Consider the following 23,062-nt stretch of genomic DNA (forward strand, 5'->3'; position numbering starts at 1 on the left):
CTTATACGGGCTGATGAACCGAGGCTTAAACTTAGGAGAAGAAACCCTCATAGGGACAAAACGAGAAGACAACCACACCAAGTCCCCAACACGAAGACGAGGACCAACACGACGACGGCGGTTAGCAAAATGCCGAGTCTTCTCCTGGGACAACTCCAAATTGTCCACCACCTGTCCCCAAATCCGATGCAACCTATCCACCACAGTATCCACTCCAGGACAATCCGAAGACTCCACCTGACCGGAAGAAAAACGAGGATGAAACCCCGAATTGCAAAAGAAAGGAGAAACCAAAGTGGCAGAACTAGCCCGATTATTGAGGGCAAACTCCGCCAACGGCAAAAAGGCAACCCAGTCATCCTGATCCGCAGACACAAAACACCTCAAATAAGTCTCCAAGGTCTGATTAGTTCGCTCAGTCTGGCCATTAGTCTGAGGATGGAACGCAGACGAAAAAGACAAATCAATGCCCATCCTAGCACAGAACGCCCACCAAAATCTAGACACGAACTGGGTCCCCCTGTCAGAAACGATATTCTCCGGAATACCATGCAAGCGAACCACATTTTGAAAAAACAGAGGAACCAACTCGGATGAGGAAGGCAACTTAGGCAAGGGCACCAAATGAACCATCTTTGAAAAACGGTCACACACCACCCAGATGACAGACATTTTCTGAGAAACAGGGAGATCAGAAATAAAATCCATAGAGATGTGAGTCCAAGGCCTCTTCGGAATAGGCAAAGATAACAACAATCCGCTAGCCCGAGAACAACAAGGTTTGGCCCGAGCACAAACATCACAAGACTGCACAAAAACTCGTACATCTCGAGACAGGGAAGGCCACCAGAAGGACCTAGCCACCAAATCCCTGGTACCAAAGATCCTGGGATGACCTGCCAACACAGAAGAATGAACCTCCGAGATGACTCTACTGGTCCAATCATCAGGAACAAACTGTCTACCAGGCGGGCAACGATCAGGTCTATCCGCCTGAAACTCCTGCAAAGCCCGTCGCAGGTCTGGGGAAACAGCAGATAATATCACCCCATCCTTAAGGATACCTGTAGGTTCAGAATCACCAGGGGAATCAGGCTCAAAACTCCTAGAAAGGGCATCCGCCTTCACATTTTTAGAACCTGGTAAGTATGAGACCACAAAATTAAACCGAGAGAAAAACAACGACCAGCGCGCCTGTCTAGGATTCAGGCGCCTGGCAGACTCAAGATAAATCAAATTCTTGTGATCGGTCAATACCACCACCTGATGTCTAGCCCCCTCAAGCCAATGACGCCACTCCTCAAAAGCCCACTTCATAGCCAAAAGCTCCCGATTACCAATATCATAATTTCGCTCGGCGGGCGAAAATTTTCGAGAAAAGAACGCACAAGGTCTCATCACGGAGCAGTCGGAACTTTTCTGCGACAAGACCGCCCCAGCTCCGATCTCGGAAGCATCGACCTCAACCTGAAAAGGAAGAGTAACACCAGGCTGACGCAACACAGGGGCGGAAGAAAAGCGGCGCTTAAGCTCCCGAAAGGCCTCCACAGCAGCAGGGCACCAATCAGCAACATCAGCACCCTTTTTGGTCAAATCAGTCAAAGGTTTAGCAACATCAGAAAAACCAGTTATAAATCGACGATAAAAATTAGCAAAGCCCAAAAATTTCTGAAGGCTCTTAAGAGAAGAAGGTTGCGTCCAATCACAAATAGCCCGAACCTTGACAGGATCCATCTCAATGGAAGAGGGGGAAAAAATGTACCCCAAAAAAGAAATCTTTTGAACCCCAAAAATACACTTAGAACCCTTCACACACAAGGAATTGGCCCGCAAAACCTGAAAAACCCTCCTGACCTGTTGGACATGAGAATCCCAGTCATCCGAAAAAATCAAAATATCATCCAGATACACGATCATAAATTTATCCAAATATTCATGGAAAATGTCATGCATAAAGGACTGAAAGACTGAAGGGGCATTTGAAAGACCAAAAGGCATTACTAAATACTCAAAATGGCCCTCGGGCGTATTAAATGCGGTTTTCCACTCATCCCCCTGCTTAATTCGCACCAAATTATACGCCCCACGGAGATCAATCTTAGAGAACCACTTAGCCCCTTTTATTCGAGCAAACAAATCAGTCAGCAGTGGCAGAGGATACTGATATTTGACTGTAATTTTATTCAAGAGTCGATAATCAATACACGGCCTCAAAGAGCCATCTTTTTTAGATACAAAGAAAAAACCGGCTCCTAAGGGAGATGAAGAAGGACGAATATGTCCCTTTTCCAGGGACTCCTTAATATATTCTCGCATAGCAGCATGTTCAGGTACAGATAGATTAAATAAACGACCCTTTGGAAATTTACTGCCCGGAATCAGATCTATGGTACAATCGCAATCTCTGTGAGGAGGTAGTGAACCAAGCTTAGGCTCCTCAAAAACATCACGATAATCAGATAAAAATTCCGGAATCTCAGAGGGAATAGATGACGAAATGGAAACCAAAGGTACGTCCCCATGAGCCCCCTGACATCCCCAGCCTAACACAGACATTGCTTTCCAGTCAAGGACTGGGTTATGAGATTGTAACCATGGTAATCCGAGCACCAAAACGTCATGTAGATTGTACAACACAAGGAAGCGAATCATCTCCTGATGGTCTGGATTCATACGCATAGTCACTTGTGTCCAGTATTGTGGTTTATTACTAGCCAATGGTGTAGAGTCAATACCCTTCAGAGGTATAGGAACTTCCAGAGGCTCTAGATCAAACCCACAGCGCCTGGCAAAGGACCAATCCATTAGACTCAAAGCGGCGCCAGAGTCGACATAGGCATCCGCGGTAATTGACGATAATGAACAAATCAAGGTCACAGACAGAATAAACTTAGACTGTAAAGTGCCAATTGAAATAGACTTATCAACCTTTTTTGTACGTTTAGAGCATGCTGATATAACATGAGTTGAATCACCACAATAGAAGCACAACCCATTTTTTCGCCTAAAATTCTGCCGTTCGCTTCTGGACAGAATTCTATCACATTGCATATTTTCTGGAGCCTTCTCAGAAGACACCGCCAAATGGTGCACAGGTTTGCGCTCCCGCAAACGCCGATCAATCTGAATAGCCATTGTCATGGACTCATTCAGACCTGTAGGTGCAGGGAACCCCACCATAACATCTTTAATGGCATCAGAGAGACCCTCTCTGAAATTCGCCGCCAGGGCGCACTCATTCCACTGAGTAAGCACAGACCATTTACGAAATTTTTGGCAGTATATTTCAGCTTCATCTTGCCCTTGAGATAGGGCCATCAAGGCTTTTTCAGCCTGAATCTCTAAGTTAGGTTCCTCATAAAGCAACCCCAAAGCCAGAAAAAACGCATCCACATTGAGCAACGCAGGATCCCCGGGTGCCAATGCAAATGCCCAGTCTTGAGGGTCACCCCGCAGCAAGGAAATTACTATCCTAACCTGCTGTGCGGGATCTCCAGCGGAGCGAGATCTCAGGGAAAGAAATAATTTACAATTATTTTTGAAATTCAGGAAACGAGATCTATCCCCGGAGAAAAATTCTGGTATAGGAATTCTAGGTTCAGATATAGGAGCATGAATAACAAAATCCTGTAAATTTTGAACCTTCGTAGCAAGATTATTCAAACCTGTAGCCAAACTCTGAGGATCCATTTTAATCAGGTGAGATCAGAGCCATTCAAGGATTAGAAGGAGAGAGAGAGACAAAGGCTGCAATTAGAGCAGAAATGCAACTAAGTCAACTATAGAGCAAGCTCAGAGGAAAAAAAAAAAAAAAAAAATCTGCAACGGTTTTAACACTGGGCCGGCCATACTGTCATGGTTCCCAATGGCAAGGGAACGTCAGAGAACATAAATAACAGAACAGCTCTTGGGTGATGGAATCTCGAGCTGACCGTGAGCTAAACCTACCACACAACTAACAGTGGCCGGGTGGCGTACCTACGTTTTATCCCTAGACGCCTAGCGCCAGCCGGAGGACTAACTAACCCTAATAGAGGAAAAGACAGACCTGGCTTACCTCTAGGGAAATTCCCCCAAAAAGGAGACAGAAGCCCCCCACATATATTGACGGTGAGTTCAGAGGAAAAGACATACGCAGTATGAAGGTAGGTTCAGCAAAGCGAGGTCCGCTTACTAGATAGCAAGAAGATACAATAGGGAACTTCACGGTCAGCTGAAAACCCTATTAAAGTACCATCCCGAAATTACTTTAAGACTCATGTGTCAACTCATGACACCGGAGTGGCAATTTCGGCCCACAAGAGCTTCCAGCTACAGAAAAATAACATAACTGTGAACTGGAACAAAAATGCAAAACAAACTTAGGACTAAGAGTCCAACTTAGCTGATAGTAGTCTAGAAGCAGGAACATGCAACAGAAAGGCTCTGGTTACATTGATGGCCGGCACTAGAATAACTGAGCAGCAAGGCTAAATAGGATACACCCATATCCTGATGGAAACAGGTGAACAGAGAAAGTGAAGCACACAAGTCCAGTACCACCAGTGACCACCGGGGGAGCCCAAAAACCAAACTCACAACAGGTGACCCTGTCACGTGATTGCGGGTCACCGATGGGTTGACATTACAACCAGAGGTGTCCAGCAAACCTCTATAGTTGTCATAGCCAGATTGCTATGAGCCCCGAAAGCAGAAATTATTATTATTTATTTATATAGCACCATTAATTCCATGGTGCTGTACATGAGAAGGGGTTACATCAAAATACAAGTATCACTTACAGTAAAAAAACTAACAATGACAGACTGGTACTGGGGGAAGAGGACCCTGCCCTTGCGGGCTTACATTCTACAGGATTGTGGGGAAATTGACTCCCCCGGAAGAAGGCACACGCAGCCGAAACGCGTTGGGGTCGTGGCACCATCGGACCAGAGGTAATGTTTATTTATTGCTGCCCGGTACTATGCTGCTATATACTATTTGACCTATCTATGGAGGTATAAATATTATGCCGTTGAGGCGAGAGAAACTCTTTATCCATGTGGTTAGTGAATAAGGCGGCAGCGGGCTCTATGTGTGTGATATTTTGCCTCTGGTCTATGGTGTCTTTATTTTAGTACCATCTCCATCATCATTGTTGTTTAAATGATTTTACTACTATTAATAAAATTTATGGAATTTTTTGTACACTAAGTTCGAGTATGTGCAATTCTTTATAGGTTATATAGGATTGTGGGGAAGGAGACAGTAGGTCAGGGGTTGCAGTAGGTCCAATGGTGTTGAGGGGGCCGTGTGGTCATTACAGGTTGTAAGCTTTCTTGAAGAGGTGGTTCTTCAAGTTTCTTTTGAAGGATCCAAATGTGGTGGATAACCGGACGTGTTGGGGCACAGAATTCCAGAGGATGGGGGATATTCGGGAGAAGTCTTGGATTAGATTGGGTGAGGAGCGAATAAGCGTGGAGGAGAGAAGGAGGTCTTGGGAGGACCGGAGAAATGCTACACACACAGGTGATCTGATCTTCGCCTGTATGTAGCAGAGCCGATCGGAAAAACTGCAGCTTCTAGTTTCCCATAGAGACTATTGAAGCATGCAAAAAGTGGAAAAAAAAGTTTTTATAAATATTGAAAAAAACAAAAAATATATAAAAGTTCAAATCATCCCCCCTTCATAAACATAAACATATTTGGTATCACCGAGTTCAGGATCGCTCGATCTATCAATATAAATTCATACTCCTCGCTTTTGGACAGATCCAAACATTCAGAGGAAGTGAGAGCTGCGACTGCTCTCTCACCTGCTTCGGATGTCAGTTGCGTTCAAGGTAGGGGAGAGTGAAGCAGCCGCTGAATTGCTCACAGGGATTGCCTGGAATGGTGCCAGCACTGGAGTGGGGTATAATTGTTATAGATAAGGGATTGTCAGAGTAGTGGACAACTCATTTAATTTTACATTCATCATCAATCACTAAGAAGCAAAAAGGGGCTAATGGAAATGTAGTGCAATACACTCATGCTGGTGGTTTATGGAGTTAGGGCAGCTGACTGGTTACCTTTAATGCAGGAGTGGGCAACATTTTTTGTTTCAAGGGCTGCAATTCCATACTGAACCAATCCCAAGGGTCGCAAAAAAAATTTAAGGGTTACTTACATGAATATATCACCAGAATCACCATCAGTACATTAATACATCACCAGAACCAAGTTTTGAGTATTTGAGGAGGATTTGGAAAGATTCTGCTAAGTTTCTGCTCCAAAAAATGAGTGCGAATATATGCTAAGTTACATTGAGTTTTTTTTAGCAGAATCTCACAAAATCCTCATCATAACCTCAAAAGTCTTTTTGAGAATTTTTAACCACTTCACGACATGCGCCAAACATTTATGGCGCATGTCGTGTCTTTCCCTTTGATGTAGGCTTTGGCACTGAGCCCACGTCTTTCCCGGCACATGTCACCTGTTTTGAATAATAAGACATTTCATATTCGTCTCCTTCATGGAGTGCTTACTGCTGGCCGCGCCATCTCTTCTCCTCTGCGTTGCTTCGGGGCTGAACTGCCAGCAGCAGTGTGATGACATCAGCAGTGTGCTGACCTCATCTCGCCTCAGCCCGCATCGCAGTGTTAAAATGTATTTGTATCTGATAGACATGAATACAGTACATTTGAATATAAAAGAGAAGGGAGTGTCTTCAATTAGACAGCTCTGTGGGCCACACAACAACCCTCAGCGGGCTGCATGTTGTACAGTCCTGCTTTAATGGTAGGTGCAGTCAAAGTACCTTAAAGCGGTGGTCCAAAGCTAATAATGCTTTTCTTTCTAAATTACTATTTATTGTAATAATCTAATAGCTTTTCTAATATGATTAAATTAAAAAGTCCCTATAGTCCCCTCTCTACTCTAACTGCTTTAGTAATTTTTTATTTACTTATTTCCTTTATGATGATGTTCCGTTTGAGAGTCCCCATTCTATGTTGGGATACTTAAACAATTTGTCAGGAGGCAGAGGCTATGTTCAGTGCCGCAGCTTCTGTCCCATCCCTGAATTGAAATGCGCCATCATCAGTGACATCTATTTCAGGGCCTGGGCTAGTCCTTGCTCTTCTGACCACACGTCATTTGTTAATTCTGATGTGTGCTCAGTAGGATCTTGTCACAATGCAAAATTCTTCTAATGGACAGTGACAGTGCATAACTTCAGCAGCTCTAATGAGAAGCCGGAAAGAGAGCGCACTGTAAGGAGAGAACGGGGAGAACAGAGACCAGTACTGCCCGTGATTGTGAGGTCTTTTTGTGGGTGGGGCTGGTCCTCGCTCACAGCATTCTTTCTATGACTGACGATCTGTGCATCACTGCACAGCCTGCTGTCAGTCAAAGTGCCGGTGTGTGCTTACAGGTGCCGCTCTTACTGCTGTGAGCGGTGACTGAAATTGCTCCGGGCATACCTGCATGACTGAAAGCTGGTGGTTCCTGGGAGAAAGAAAGTTTATTTTGTCCTGGGTGCCGCACTTTCAGTATAGCGTCTGGAGTCCTTCATAATCACATGCTTCGGGCTGACATATTTTTCCTATTTTCCTCCCCAAAATATTGGGTTCGTCTTATAATCCGCAAAATATTGTATGTGTATATGTAATATATATTTCTATGCAAAAATCCCCTTTATAAAAACTTTCTGTGCTTCTGAAATGGTACAATTTGGTAAATGAGCTCTTCAGATTACTGCACTGCTGCTGGGCATAGGCGCTGCCTCTCAACCAGCCTGGTATCCCAAGATGGCCGCTCCCACAATTGTGATTCTGTTGTGACATAATTTATGTGATTATAGTCATTGTTCTTATAAAGGTAATTTATTTAATGTATATTTACAGTGCCTTGCGAAAGTATTTGGCACCCTGAAACTTTTCAACCATTTCCCACATATCATGCTTCAAACATAAAGATACCAAATGTAAATTTTTGGTGAAGAATCAACAACAAGTAGAACGCAAATTGTGAAGTTGAACGAAATGTATTGGTTATTTTAAATTTTTGTGGAAATTCAAAAACTGAAAAGTGGGACGTGCAATATTATTTGGCCCCTTTAACTTAACACTTTGTTGCGCCACCTTTTGCTGCGATTACAGCTGAAAGCCGATTGGGGTATGTCTCTATCAGTTTTGTACATCGAGAGACTAAAATTCTTGCCCATTCTTCCTTGGCAAACAGCTTGAGCTCAGTGAGGTTTGATGGAGATCGTTTGTGAACAGCAGTTTTCAGCTCTTTCCACAGATTCTCGATTGGATTGAGGTCTGGACTCTGACTTGGCCATTCTAACACCTGGATACATTTATTTGTGAACCATTCCATTATAGATTTTGCTTTATGTTTAGGATCATTGTCTTGTTGGAAGACAAATCTCCATCCCAGTCTTAGGTCTTTTGCAGACTACAACAGGTTTTCTTCAAGAATGGTCCTGTATTTGGCTCCATCCATCTTCCCATCAATTTTAACCAGCTTCCCTGTGTAGGGTTTATACTCGCTCAGGTGCAATGGCTAACACTCAGGAGGCACTTTCCATTAAAAGTTCACAGGTTTATTGCTCCATAAACCACACAGTAAGCACAGAAAACAAATAGCTTTTAGCTCAGGAAAAGAAAACTCAAGTGTCCAGTCCTTCAGGCTCAGTCCTAGAGCCTTAACACACTGTGGAGGTTTTCTCCTCCACACACACACCTCCTATGTTAAGCATTAGCCTGTCTTTTATGGATCTAACCACACCCAGGAACCCATCACATGATTAGACATGTGGTTATGACATCACCACAGGTCCTGAAACACACATAGATAGGCATGGTTATGCCCCTTACCCAAGGGTGAGGTATATGGGTAGCCAGACCCTCCCATCTCTCATAGCTACCCGTAACCCAGACCCAAGTATACTAAACAATTCCTTATTGCTTAATGTGCATTAAAGAAAACACTCCGGGTTACCTCACAGCGACAAGCCATCTCTGTGACACATATCTCCCGTCGACTATACAACCTTTAGCCACGCTACATACCCCCCCTCTGCCTAAAGCCGTGGGGCTTGGCACTTGTCCTAAACTGACTAGAGACCCTTCTCAGTTGTCCCTGACAGTCAAACCATCTGTCTAAGTCAGGGCCTGTTATTGAACCCTTTCATCGACATTCGTCATCCATTTCCATCACATCCTTTGATAACGATGACCCCTTGTCATCTCGTCTGCTACAGGATCTCCCGCTTAAGTCACTGAGCTCTGAGCTAACTGAGGAGTTACTATTTCTAGCTCTTCCCTCTGGCCACCTTCGGTTCTCCCTCTGTTGGTGATCTCTCCCATTGTCTTTCTTCGGAGAGCAGTTCTTCCCTTTATCTCTATATCCTCTGTTAGCTTGAGGACTTCGAGTCTTTAGAGAACCTCTTCGTCTCTCTGTACCGCAAGTTGAAGGTGGTGGCAATCTGTTTGCCAATTCCCGCAGCTCTATATTGACCTGCTCCCTCTCACGTCTTAGCTGCTCAACTTCTATTAGGTAACCCATACAATACCCCAGGAGCATCCAGATATTTTCAAGACTCTCCATGGATCCGACAACAAGGAATGGAACCATCCCATCTTCACCCACGACCTGGGCCTTGTCATCACCCAGAACCCTCAGTCTCTTCACACCGGATCTATTTACAATCTCCTGCATCACTCGCCCAAGCCTTCCGATGACTTTTCCCACCATATTTCTGGGTACCAGAATGATATCTTCCACCAAGCCGAGCCGATTTTGAGCTTCTCTAGCTCCAGACGTCGAGCGGTTTCCTCATTCTTCAACGTGATCATTTGTTTTGTGCGGAGGCATTGTAGATGCATCTCTCTCAGGACAGCCACCCGCTTCACTGTGACTTCCCTAGTCGAAAGTATGACCAGTTGATGAGTCTCAGGCGCCTAGTGCACCCTACACGCTTCGACTGCCTTTTTAAAAGCCTCATGCACCTCCTCACTGGAACACACTTCTTGCATGTCTTCGGGTACGTCTATTACACATTTGAAAACTGAAGTCTCATCAGTCTTCCTGGCCATATTGTTGGACCTCCTAGTCCTTAAGGTCAGCACAGTTTTCCAAGACCTCAACGTCCTTTGTTCGGCAATCTGCGTGGCACTTCCCTTGCTGGATTTCTTCCCCCGTGGAGGACCCTTCTTTGATCAGCCTCTCCAGCTCACTCTCTTTCATTGCGTTAAGATCGGGAGAGCGCAACAGTTCAGTGTCACGGTCATCCGTGAATTTCTGGAGTTGGGGATTAGTCACCTTTATCTTGAGCTCTCGTAGACCTTTATCTTGCTCCTCTGCCAGGCAGCGACGCTCATCCTCTCTCTGAAGAAGCTCCAGCTGATGCTTCTCTTGGGCCTCTCTGAGCACCTCCACATCTTTCCATATGGCCATATTCATAGTTTGACATGCTGATAGGTGACCTCTGAGCTCAGAGACTTCCTTCTTCAGCTCATCCACTCTGTGTTCAATCGCCAGTCTCAGGACCCTTTCTTGCTCGACAATTTCTTTAAGCAGCTCTATCTCATTGTCCTGCTCTCTTTTGGCCAGCACATGTCGCACCATCACTTCTTTAATTAGATTTTCAGATGGGGTCTCTTGCCCACCCACACTCTGCCTCTTCAGAGTTCCACCTGTTTCTGCATCCACCTCAATGGTCTCTCCAGGGCTCTCTGTCTGTTTACTCCTAGATACCTCTTGTCTCTTTGTAACTTCAGAGCTCTCCATCTCTTCAGCAGCAGGTACTCTGGAGCCTTCATACTGAGCCACTTCACCCTTTCCAGGCATTGCAGATGTGGGTCTACTAAAGGTCTGTTCTAACCCCAGCCCGTCACCAACTACCTCAGTGCTAGGGTTTGTCAGAGATAAAGTGACCTCCTCATCAAGGAAAACAACGTGATTTGCACCTGACCATGTCTCTTCCTCATCATCTCTCTTCTCAGAGGGTGTAACCTGTCCCGGCTTTCTGCGGCCCCCGCGACGAGATGAAGATCTGTGATTTTTACTCGGCTCCTCCTTACTGCACTCTTTTCCCTTTGCGCTTGAGTCAGTCTAAATAGGAGTCACCCCCTCTCACCCTGTCATCCTGGAACAGCAAGTCCCCAATTAAACAGGTGTCAGACCCACACTTTCTTCCAGTCACCCGGAAATCTGGACTATCGACCTTAGGTGTCGCTATCTCCTTTTCATACATCACACTACTCGGAATCATTACAGCCGCCTGTTGTGGGGGGGGCTCCCTTAGGGTCATTCCGACTCCGTTCTGAGCAATCAGACACTCCCCTTTCCTCCCACAAGTCCCAAAACCTTTCAAAGTCCTGACCTATTACAACAGGGAATGGCAAGTCTGGGACTACAGGTACATCATGGCTGGAAAAAATAGTGGGCATCTCAATGATTACCCTGGACACTGGATAATCCCTAGTGACCCCATGAACGCAGTGGACTTCCATCTTCCTTCCGGGCATCAGATAGACAGGGAGTGTGGCGCTCACCAGCGTCACCAGGCTCCCTGAGTCCAGAAGTCCAGTCACGCACACTCCATTGACTTCTACAGAACAGCTCTGTGACATCTTGTCAGATGGAAAGTCAGTACAATATTCTGGACATGCGCTGTTCGAACACTGAACCCGGCAACAGTTCATCAGCGAATTCGCCGCCGCCCCTTTTTGGGCCACCACCCCTATTTGGGTCACCGCCCCTTTTTTGGACCCCACCCCTTTTGGGTTACCGCCCCCTTGTGGACCATTTTCTCCTTTAGGGCCACCACCCCTTTTAGGGACTCCACCCCCTTTTGGGCAACTACCCCCTTTTGAGACGCAGCCCCTTTTTGGCCAACCATAATTATTTGGAGTCACCGCTCCGTTTTGGGACTCCACCCCCTTTAGGGACACCACCCCAGTCTGGGGTACACCCCGTGGACTCCCCCACGGCACTCACAGGCCCCAACAGTACCACAGTACACTTAGGTCTTTTCTAGGCCGTTGCTCTTTAAGAGTTTGTGTGACCTGGTTCACACTGTCCTTTTACAATACCTCACCAGCTCCTGCTGGTACTGCCACAGCACTTATTGTAGTCACAAACCACCGGCACCTTCGGCTGCCGATCACAAGCCGCTGCTGCCACTGCAACTCCAGCTGCTGCAGAACCTCTTGCTGCACCTGCACTGCACGTAACCACCACAGACGTCGTGCACCCACCGATCCACAGAAAACTTCGCAACCCCACAGAGTGAAAAAAACAATAATTTACGGACTTGCTGGTCCACAGCAAACACCCGCACATGTGCTTTATAGAAAAAACAGTCTCTCACTGACTCTGGTCAGCACAGCACAGACTCCTGTCTGTTACACACCCGGCTTTACAGCCCAAACACAGTTTCTCACTGACCCCGGTCAATAACACACGGACTCCTGTCCGTTACCTGTTGGTGTCGGCCACACAGATTCCTGAAACCCTCTTCTCCTCGAAGGTATCCCACAAACAGCAGTTCTCACTGACCCCGGTCAGTATTTACTCACGGTTGTCAAGACCGTCCACTCCTTCTGGTTCAGACCAGCCAGCACTGCAACATGTGCTCTTTGGATCGTTGCCCGCATCCTAAACACCAATTGTAGGGTTTATACTCGCTCAGGTGCGATGGCTGACACTCAGGAGGCACGTTCCATTAAAAGTTCACAGATTTATTGCTCCATAAACCACACCGTAAGCACAGAAAACAAATAGCTTTTAGCTCAGGAAAAGAAAACACAAGTGTCCAGTCCTTCAGGCTCAGTCCTAGAGCCTTAACACACTGTGGAGGCTTTCTCCTCCACACACACCTCCTGTGTTAAGCATTAGCCTGTCTTTTATGGATCTAACCACACCCAGGAACCCATCACATGATTAGACATGTGGTTATGACATCACCACAGGTCCTGAAACACACATAGATAGGCATGGTTATGCCCCTTACCCAGGGGTGAGGTATATGGGTAGCCAGACCCTCCCATCTCTCATAGCTACCCGTAACCCGGACCCAAGTATACTAAACATTTCCTTATTGCTTTATGTGCATTAAAGAAAACACTCCGGGTTACCTCACAGCGACAAGCCATCTCTGTGACACATATCTCCCGTCGACTATACAACCTTTAGCCACGCTACACCTGTCCCTGCTGAAGAAAAGCAGGCCCAAACCTTGATGCTGCCACCACCATGTTTGACAGTGGGGATGGTGTGTTCAGGGTGATGAGCTGTGTTGCCTTTACGCCAAACATATCGTTTGGCATTGTTGAAAAAAGTTTGATTTTGGTTTCATCTGACCAGAACACCTTCTTCTACATGTTTGGTGTGTCTCCCAGGTGGCTTTTTGCAAACTGTAAATGACACTCTTTATGGATATCTTTGAGAAATGGCTTTCTTCTTGCCACTCTTCCATAAAGGCCAGATTTGTGCAGTGTACGACTGATTGTTGTCCTATGGACAGACTGTCCCACCTCAGCTGTAGATCTCTGCAGTTTATCCAGAGTGATCATGGGCCTCTTGGCTGCATCTCTGATCAGTCTTCTCCTTGTTTGAGATGAAAGTTTAGAGGGACGGCCGGGTCTTGATAGATTTGCAGTGGTATGATACCTCTTCCATTTCAATATGATCGCTTGCACAGTGCTCCTTGGGAAGTTTAAAGTTTTGGAAATCATTTTGTATCCAAATCCAGCTTTAAACTTCTCCACAACAGTATCACGGACCTGCCTGTTGTGTTCCTTGATCTTCATGATGCTCTTTGTGCTTCAAACAGAACCCTAAGACTATCACAGAGCAGGTGCATTTATACGAAGACTTGATTACACACAGGTGGATAATATTTATCACGATTAGGCATTTAAGACAACATTGGGTCATTCAGAGATCCACAATGATCTTCTGGAGTGAGTTTGCTGCAAAGAAAGTAAAGTGGTCGAATAATATTGCACGCCCCACTTTTTAGTTTTTGACTTTCCACAAAAATTTAAAATAAGCAATACATTTCGTTCAACTTCCCAATTGTGTTCCACTTGTTGATTCTTCACCAGAAATTTACATTTGTTATCTTTATGTTTGAAGCATGATATGTGGGAAAAGGTTGAAAAGTTCCAGGGGGCCGAATACTTTCGCAAGGTACTGTATGTATTCTATCTATTCTATTCTAAACTGTTAGTGTGATTTTACTGTAGCCGCGTATGAATTGCTTTTCAAAGGACACCGGTGCGTAAAAATTGCACAGCTACTCGTTACGAACACCCAAGTATTAGGACCTAATCATTACGAGTATAGCGAGTCTGAATATTTCACCACCTGCTCATCCCTAGTGCTCGCTCATCATTAACCCCTTCACTCCGAAGCCTGTTTTCAACTTCCTGACCAGGCCATTTTTTTCAATTCTGACCACTGTCACTTTATGAGGTCATAACTCTGAAACGCTTCAATGGATCCTGGTTATTCTGAGACTGTTTTCTTGTGACATATTGTATATTATGATAGTGGTAAAATTTCTTTGATATGACTTGCATTTATTTGTGAAAAAAAAGAAAATTTGGCGAAAATTTTGAAAGTTTTGCAATTTTAAAAATTTCGTTTTTATGCCCTTAAATTAGAGTCATATCATACAAAATAGTTAATAAATAAAATTACTCACATGTCTGCTTTACATTAGCACAATTTTGGAAACATAATTTTCTTGCTAGGAAGTTGTACAGGTTAAAAGTTGACCAGCGATTTCTCATTTTTACAACAAAATTTGCAAAACCATTTATTTGAGGGACCACCTCACACTTGAAGTGACTTTAAGGGGCCTATATGACAGAAAATGCCCAAAAGTGACACCATTCTAAAAACTGCATCCCTCAATGTACTCAAAACCACATTCAAGAAGTTTATTAACCCTGCAGGTACTTCACAGGAATTTTTGGAATGTTTAAAAAAAATTGAACATTTTACTTTTTTTTACAAAATTTTTACTTCAGATCCAATTTGTTTTATTTTACCAAGGGTAACGGGAGAAATTGGATGCTAAAGTCGTTGTAAAATTTGTCCTGAGTACGACGATACCCCATATGTGGGGGTAAACCACTGTTTGGGCACATGGCAGAGCTCGGAAGGGAAGGAGCGCCATTTGACTTTTCAATGCAAAATTTGCTGGAATTGAGATCGGACACCATGTCACATTTGGAGAGCCTCTGATATGCCTAAACAGTGGAAACCCCCCACAAGTGACACCATTTTGGAAAGTAGACCCCCTAAGGAACTAATCTAGATGTGTGGTGAGCACTTTGAATTCCCAAGTGCTTCACAGAAGTTTATAATGTAGAGCCGTAAAAAAAATCATATTTTTTTCACAAAAATGATATTTTAGCCCCCAATTTTTTATTTTCCCAAGGGTAACAGGAGAAATTGGACCCGAATAGTTGTTGTGAAATTTGTCCTGAATGCGCTGATACCCCGTATGTGGGGGTAAACCACTGTTTGGGCGCATTGCAGAGCTCGGAAGGGAAGGAGCGCCGTTTGACTTTTCAATGCAAAATTGGCTGGAATTGAGATCAGACACCATGTCGCGTTTGGAGAGCCCCTGATGTGCCTAAACAGTTGAAATCCCCCACAAGTGGCCCCATTTTGGAAAGTAGACCCCCTAGGAAAATTATCTAGATGTGTGGCGAGCACTTTGAACCCCCAATTGTTTCATTAAAGTTTAGAATGTAGAACCATGAAAATTAAAAAATATATATTTTTTTCCACAAAATGATCTTTGAGCCCCCAATTTTTTTATTTTCCCAAGGGTAACAGGAGAAATTGGACCCAAAATATTGTTGTGCAATTTGTCCTGATTGCGCTGATACCCCATATGTGGGGGTAAACCACTGTTTGGGCGCATGGCTGAGCTCGGAAGGGAGGAGCGCCGTTTGACTTTTCAAAACAAAATTGGATGGAATTGAGATCGGACACCATGTCACGTTTGGAGAGCCCTTGATGTGCCTAAACAGTGAAACCCCCCCACAAGTGACCCCATTTTGGAAAGTAGACCCCCTAAAGAACTTATCTAGATGTGTGGTGAGCACTTTGAACCCCCAATTGTTTCACTAAAGTTTAGAATGTAGAGCCGTGAAAATTAAAAAATCTTTTTTTTCCACAAAATGATCTTTTAGCCCGCAATTTTTAATTTTCCCAAGGGTAACAGGAGAAATTGGAGTGCAAAAATTGTTGTCCAATTTGTCTTGAGTACACTGATACCCCATATGTGGGGGGAACCACCGTTTGGGCGCATGGCAGAGCTCGGAAGGGAAGGAGTGCTGTTTTGGAATGCAGACTTTGATTAAATGGTCTGCGGACGTCACGTAGCATTTGCAGAGCCCCTCATGTACCTAAGCAGTAGAAACCCCCACAAGTGACCCCATATTGGAAACTAGACCCCCCAAGGAATTTATCTAGATGTGTTGTGTGAGAACTTTGAACCCCCAAGTGTTTTGCTAAAGTTTATAACGCAGAGCCGTGAAAATAAAAACTATTTTTTTTCCACGAAAATGATATTTTAACCACCAAATTTCTATTTTCATAAGGGTAACAGGAAAAATTGGGCTGCAAAAGTTGTCCAACTTGTCCTGAGTACGCTAATACCCCATATGTGGGGGGGACCACTGTTTGGGCGCATGGCAGAGCTCGGAAGGGAAGGAGCACCATTTTACTTTTTCAACGCAGAATTGGATGGAATTGAGATCGGACGCCATGTCGCGTTGGAGAGCCCCTGATGTGCCTAAACAGTGGAATCCCCCCAATTCTAACTCCAACCCTAACCCCAACACCCCCCTAAACCTAATCCCAACCATAACCCTAACCACACCCCTAACCCAAACACACCCCTAACCCTAATCCCAACAGTAACCATAACCCTGACCACACCCCTAACCCCAACACACCCCTAACCCTAATACCAGCCCTAATCTCATCCCTAACCATAACCCTAACCACACCCCTAACCCTGACACACCCCTAACCCTAATCCCAACCCTAACCCCAACGGTAAACATAATCCAAACCCTAACTTTAGCCCCAACCCTAACCCTAACTTTAGCCCCAACCCTAACCATAACGTTAGTCCCAACCCTAACCCTAATGGGAAAATAGAAGTAAATACATTTTTTTTCATTTTATTATTTTCAGTAACTAAGGGGGTGATAAAGGGGGGTTTGATTTACTATTTATAGTGGGTTTTTAAAGCGGGTTTTTGTTTGGCAGCTGTCACACGCGAAGAGACGCTTTTTATTGCAAAAAATAGTTTCTGCATCACCACATTTTGAGAGCAATAATTTATCCATATTTTGGCCCACAGAGTCATGTGGGGTCTTGTTTTTTGCGGGACGAGTTGATGTTTTTATTGGTACCATGTTCGGGCGCATGACATTTTTTGATCGCTTTTAATTCCGATTTTTGGGAGGGAGAATGAACAAAAACCAGCAATTCCTGAATTTCTTTTAGGGGGGCGTTTATACCGTCCCGCGTGTGGTAAAATTGATAAAGCAGCTTTATTCTTCAGGTCAGTACGATTACAGTGATACCTCATTTATATCATTTTTTTATGTTTTGGCGCTTTTACACAATAAAAACTATTTTATATAAAAAATAATTGTTTTTGCATCGCTTTATTCTGAGAGCTATAACATTTTTATTTTTCTGCTGATGACGCTGTATGGTGGCTTTATTTTTGCTGATGACGTTTTCAGCGGTACCATGATTATTTATATCCGTCTTTTTGATCACAGTTTATTGCACTTTATGTTCGGCAGTATGATGATAACGCATTGTTTTGCCTCGTTCTTTATTTATTTTTTGTGGTGTTCACTGAAGGGGTTAACTAGTATGATAGTTTTATAGAGCAGGTCGTTTCGGATGCGGCAATACCAAATACGTGTACTTTTATTGTTTTTTTTTTTATTTACAGAAATAAATGGATTTAATGGAAAATATTTATTTTTAATTTTTTTATTTATTTGGGGATTTTTTTTTTCATACATTATATATATATATTTTTTAATTTATAACATTGTCCCAGGGTGGGACATCACTATGTTACATCAGATCGCTGATCTGACACTTTGCATAGCACTGTGTCAGATCAGCGATCTGACAGGCAGTGCAGGAGGCTTTCCGGTGCCTGTTCTCAGCAGGCGCCGGGAAGCAACCTCACTCCAGGACCCGGAAGGAGCCCCGTGGCCATTTTGGATCCGGGGACACCTTCGAGAACACCGGAACAACGCGATCGCATCTCGTTGTTCCGGTGGGAGAGCGCAGGGAGCCCCCATCCCTGCGCGATGCCCCTCTATGTCGCTGTCACTAGCGCCGATCGTGGGCATTGCTGCCGGGTGTCAGCTGTCACATACAGCTGACACCCGCACGTGATCGCCGTGGTGCTCACCGTGAGACCGCGCAATCGTGCCGCCATACTAGTACTGCGGTTTGCGGGAACTCAGTTCCCGCAGAGCAGTACTAGTACGGCGCATGTCGGGAAGGGGTTAATTCGTATGTAAGTCCAACCAAAAAGGAGAAGACACAGTAATTGTTTAACTTACCATTCGAAGTTTCTGTCCTGTTAGTATACATGGTTGTATAATTGGTTGTTGAAGCAGTTTTTTCAGTAGCATGTGTATCACCTGCAGAAAAGATATTAATGTCATCATGTGTGCTGAAAACAAGTAAAAAACTATTGAAAACTGAAACTATTAAATGTCACTATAGATTTTAGGGAATTTGATAGAACAAGCCTATGTGTGTGTAACACTATTTATGACTATTAGAAACTTTCATCCTGTGCTCCGCAGGAGGGGCTTATTCTACAGCGAACCTGCATGTGTTGCGTCACTGGAAGATGCCAGCAGTGAAACACACGTTGGGGTGGGGAGACACCACCTTTCATGTTCTCCAGGTAGCTATACTACATATACCTTAATTTTATTAGGCGTACCCCTTCATTATTGTATACTCACATGCATGTATTATCTTATTGGATTGCCGTTTATAATTAGATTCTTGCTATTTGCTTCATTTACCATTGTAGCCTGGTTCATCAGGGCACTATTTATTACGATATTTTACATAACGCAGATAGCTTTGGCTGTGTGTATACCTGGCTAATATGTTTGTGGAATTTTGTGGTGTCTCCTGGTGTGAGTCATTTTCTGCTTTTTTTATTTTCTTTTATCTACTGTTGTATAAAATTTTTTAAAGAATTATTAATAAATATTGTAATTTTTAGACATTATGGATCTCTTTGTGCTTCTATTGAGGAACGTCAGTAGAAGGGTGACCATATGATTATGTTTGAAGTGCCAGTCCTATATGAATTTTGGACACATTCTTGTTGCTAATCTATATATATTGCTCAAAAAATAAAGGGAACACTAAAATCCCACATCCTAAATATCACTGAATGAAATATTCCATTTGTAAATCTTAATTCATTACATAGTGAAATGTGTTGAGAACAAAAAAACCTAAAAATGATCAACGTAAATCACAACTAATATCCCATGGAGGTCTGGAGTTGGAATGATGCTCAAAATCAAAGTGGAAAATGAAGTTACAGGCTGATCCAACTTCAGTGAAAATGCCTCAAGACAAGGAAATGATGCTCAGTAGTGTGTGTGGCCTCCACGTGCCTGTATGATCTCCCTACAATGCATTGGGCATGCTCTTGATGAGGCGGCGGATGGTCTACTGAGGGATCTCCTCCCAGACCTGGACTAAAGCATCCGCCAACTCCTGGACTGTCTGTGGTGCAATGTGATGTTGGTGGATGGTGCGTGACATGATATCCCAGATGTGTTCAATTGGATTCAGGTCTGGGGAACGGGTGGGCCAGTCCATAGCTTCAATGCCTTCATCTTGCAGGAACTGCTGACACACTCCAGCCACATGAGGTCTGGCACTGTCCTGCATTAGGAGGAACCTAGGGCCAACTGCACCAGCATATGGTCTCACAAGGGGTCTGAGGATCTTATCTCGGTACCTAATGACAGTGAGGCTACCTCTGGCGAGCACATGGAGGGCTGTGCAGCCCTCCAACAAAATGCCACCCCACACTATTACTGACCCACTGCCAAACCGGTCATGCTGAAGAATGTTGCAGCAGATCGCTCTCCACAGTGTCCAGACTCTGTTACATCAGTCACATGTACTCAGTGTGAACCTGCTTTCATCTGTGAAGATCTCAGGGCGCCAGTGGCGAATTTGCCAATCCTTGTGTTCTGTGGAAAATGGCAAGCATCCTGCACAGTTGGGTTGTGAGCACAACCCCCATCTGTGGACGTCTGGCACTCAGTCCATCTTCATGGAGTCCATTTCTTACCTTTTGTGCAGACACATGCACATTTGTGGCCTGCTGGAGCTCATTTTGCAGGGCTCTGGCAGTGCTCCTCCTGTTTCTCCTTGCACAAAGGCTGAGGTAGCGGTCCTGCTGCTGGGTTGTTGCCCTCCTACGGCCCCCTCCATGTCTCCTGTTGTACTGGCCTGTCTCATGGTAGCGCCTCCAGCCTCTGGACACTACGCTGACAGACACAGCAAATCTTCTTGCCACAGCTCGCATTGATGTGCCATCCTGGGTGAGCTGCATTACCTGAGCCACTTGTGTGGGTTATAGAGTCTCATGCTACCACGAGTGTGAAGGCACAACTAACATTCAAAAGTGACCAAAACATCAGCCAGAAAGCATTGGTACTGAGATGTGGTCTGTGGTCTCCACCTGCAGAACCACTCCTTTATTGAGTGTGTCTTGATAATTGCCAATAATTTCCATCTGTTGTCTATTCCATTTGCACAACAGCATGTGAAATTGATTGTCAAATAGTGTTGCTTCCTAAGTGGACAGTTTGATTTCACAGAAGTTTGATTTACTTGGAGTTATATTCTGTTGTTTAAGTGTTCCCTATATTTTTTTGAGCAGTGTATATATATTCTATGTGTGTATATCTATTCTATTCTAACCTGTCATGCTGCGATTATACTGTACACGCCACATGAATTGCTGGCTTTTAGTCTATCTATCGATCTGCTATATATATATATATATATATATATATGTATATATATATATATATGTATATATATGTTTTGAAGAAAATTTCCTTTGAAAATGATGTGTAAATGACAGAGAATTTCTCTATGTAAAAGCTCATGTTAAAATAGCATTGCAGTCGGATACCAATCACACTGCATTCGGATGTAAATCGGATGCTAGGTGTGAAAAATCGGATTGTACTCGCCTAAAAAAATGCATGACACTCGCATGACACTTGCATTAAACTCGTCCGACTCTCCTACATCAAAATCAGACTGATTTTAAAATCGCTAGTGTGACTCCATCCTTATATAAACTTAAAAAAAGAGCTGAAACTGAGACCTGATTATGTGGGAATTAGAACTACTAATGGACAAAGCTTCTTTTAACCTGCTATGGAACATCATCTGATGTTATTATTAGAGATGAGCGAATGTGTTTGGAACACGTTCGCCAAACTCAAATTCGGCTCGAATGTAGCACATTCAGATTCATGGTCGCTTTCACAAGCATTTTTATGCAAAGTCGGCAAAAGTTGGTCACAGTTCAGTAAATTATCGCAATTCCACTAATGATTTGTATGACTTTGCCTAGGATAGTGGTGCTGTATGATGAGGATGGGGGGATGTGTTTGGTGAGGGAAGGGGGTATGGGGAGGTGAAAGGAGTGTCTGAAGAGATTACAGGAGCGACACACTTTTTATTTTTCACTTAACTTAATGTGTGTTGATTCCGGTAACCAATCAGGGCTCAGAAATCATTCAAAATCAGCTTTTTAGTGGTATGATTGTCCACCAATAACTTCCCCTCGTAATCTTTGATATAAACTAGCTATGAGGGTCCTATCTAAATAACAATAAAATATAACCTTTATTGATTACCATTAAAATTGATTCTGGACCATCCACATGAGTGACACAAATAACCAATACATAAAGTGCGAGTGCTTAATAGTGCTCGATAAAAAATGGTTTGGTCTCACCAAATCTTGTTGTCCCATATCAAATCCATCATGAACAGGAGCAAAAATACGTACAGTACAGACCAACACACCTTCTCATTTAAAGATTTTTCTGTATTTTCATGACTATGAAAATTGTACATTCACACTGAAGGCATCAAAACTATGAATTAACACATGTGGAATTATATACTTAACAAAAAAGTGTGAAACAACTGAAATTATGTCTTATATTCTAGGTTCTTCAAAAGGTGGCTACTTTGAAGAACCTACAATATAAACATAATTTCAGTCTCCTGGATACAGGTCACGGTCAGGGTGCTCTCTTAAAAGATGTGACAAAACGTCTCTATGGTTAACAAATAGTTCAGTTGTTCCACCATGTTCTTTTATGAAGCCCCATCCTTTGTCCAAATTAAAGGTAATAACAGTTCCAGATCTTAATGATCCTCTGTCCTCTGGTCTAGCTTTGCAGGACCTGGTTTTAGCTAGGCTGTTCCTCTCCTCCATTGCTTCCCATCTAGCTCTGCAATGTTTCTCTTCTGCAAGTTTTAGGATTTTGCTGTTTGCAATACTCCTCTTTGTCCATCATTTGCATGCAGTTATCTGCTGCTTGGGCCTCTATTGGGAATCCCATAAGGTCTGTCTTAGGGTGCCTCCAATGTATAGTCTCTTTTGGCCTGCATGCCTTCAGGGGGCGATGGTTCAGGTACCATTGGGTCAGTCAGCTTATTCCTCAAATCTGTCATGTGATCCCAGTTTACGGTAACGGTGACTACCTGGCCAGGCGTTAAGGTACCTTGACACTGAACAACTTTCCAATGAGAACAACAACGATCCGTGACGTTGCAGCATCCTGGATAGCGATATCGTTGTGTTTGACACGCAGCAGTGATCTGGATCCCGCTGTGATATCGTTGGTCGGAGCTAGAAGTCCAGCACCTTATTTCGTCGTTAGGTCGGTGTGTATCGTCATGTTTGACAGCAAAAGCAACGATGCCAGCAATGTTTTAC

The 23,062-nt window shown here is 43.9% G+C and overlaps 1 protein-coding gene across 1 annotated transcript in view; it reads right to left on the reverse strand.

Moving 5' to 3' along the window:
- Positions 1-23,062, reverse strand: part of CIST1 (colon, intestine and stomach enriched 1) — a 233,774-nt gene that overhangs the window by 33,221 nt on the left and 177,491 nt on the right. The window contains exon 4 of the mRNA XM_077272939.1: positions 18,606-18,686. Within this exon, the coding sequence (XP_077129054.1) occupies positions 18,606-18,686 (81 nt within the window). The remainder of the gene's footprint in view (positions 1-18,605; positions 18,687-23,062) is intronic.

The sequence above is a fragment of the Ranitomeya variabilis genome, chromosome 1 (assembly GCF_051348905.1).
Source record: "Ranitomeya variabilis isolate aRanVar5 chromosome 1, aRanVar5.hap1, whole genome shotgun sequence".
NCBI classification, from domain to species: Eukaryota; Metazoa; Chordata; class Amphibia; order Anura; family Dendrobatidae; genus Ranitomeya; species Ranitomeya variabilis.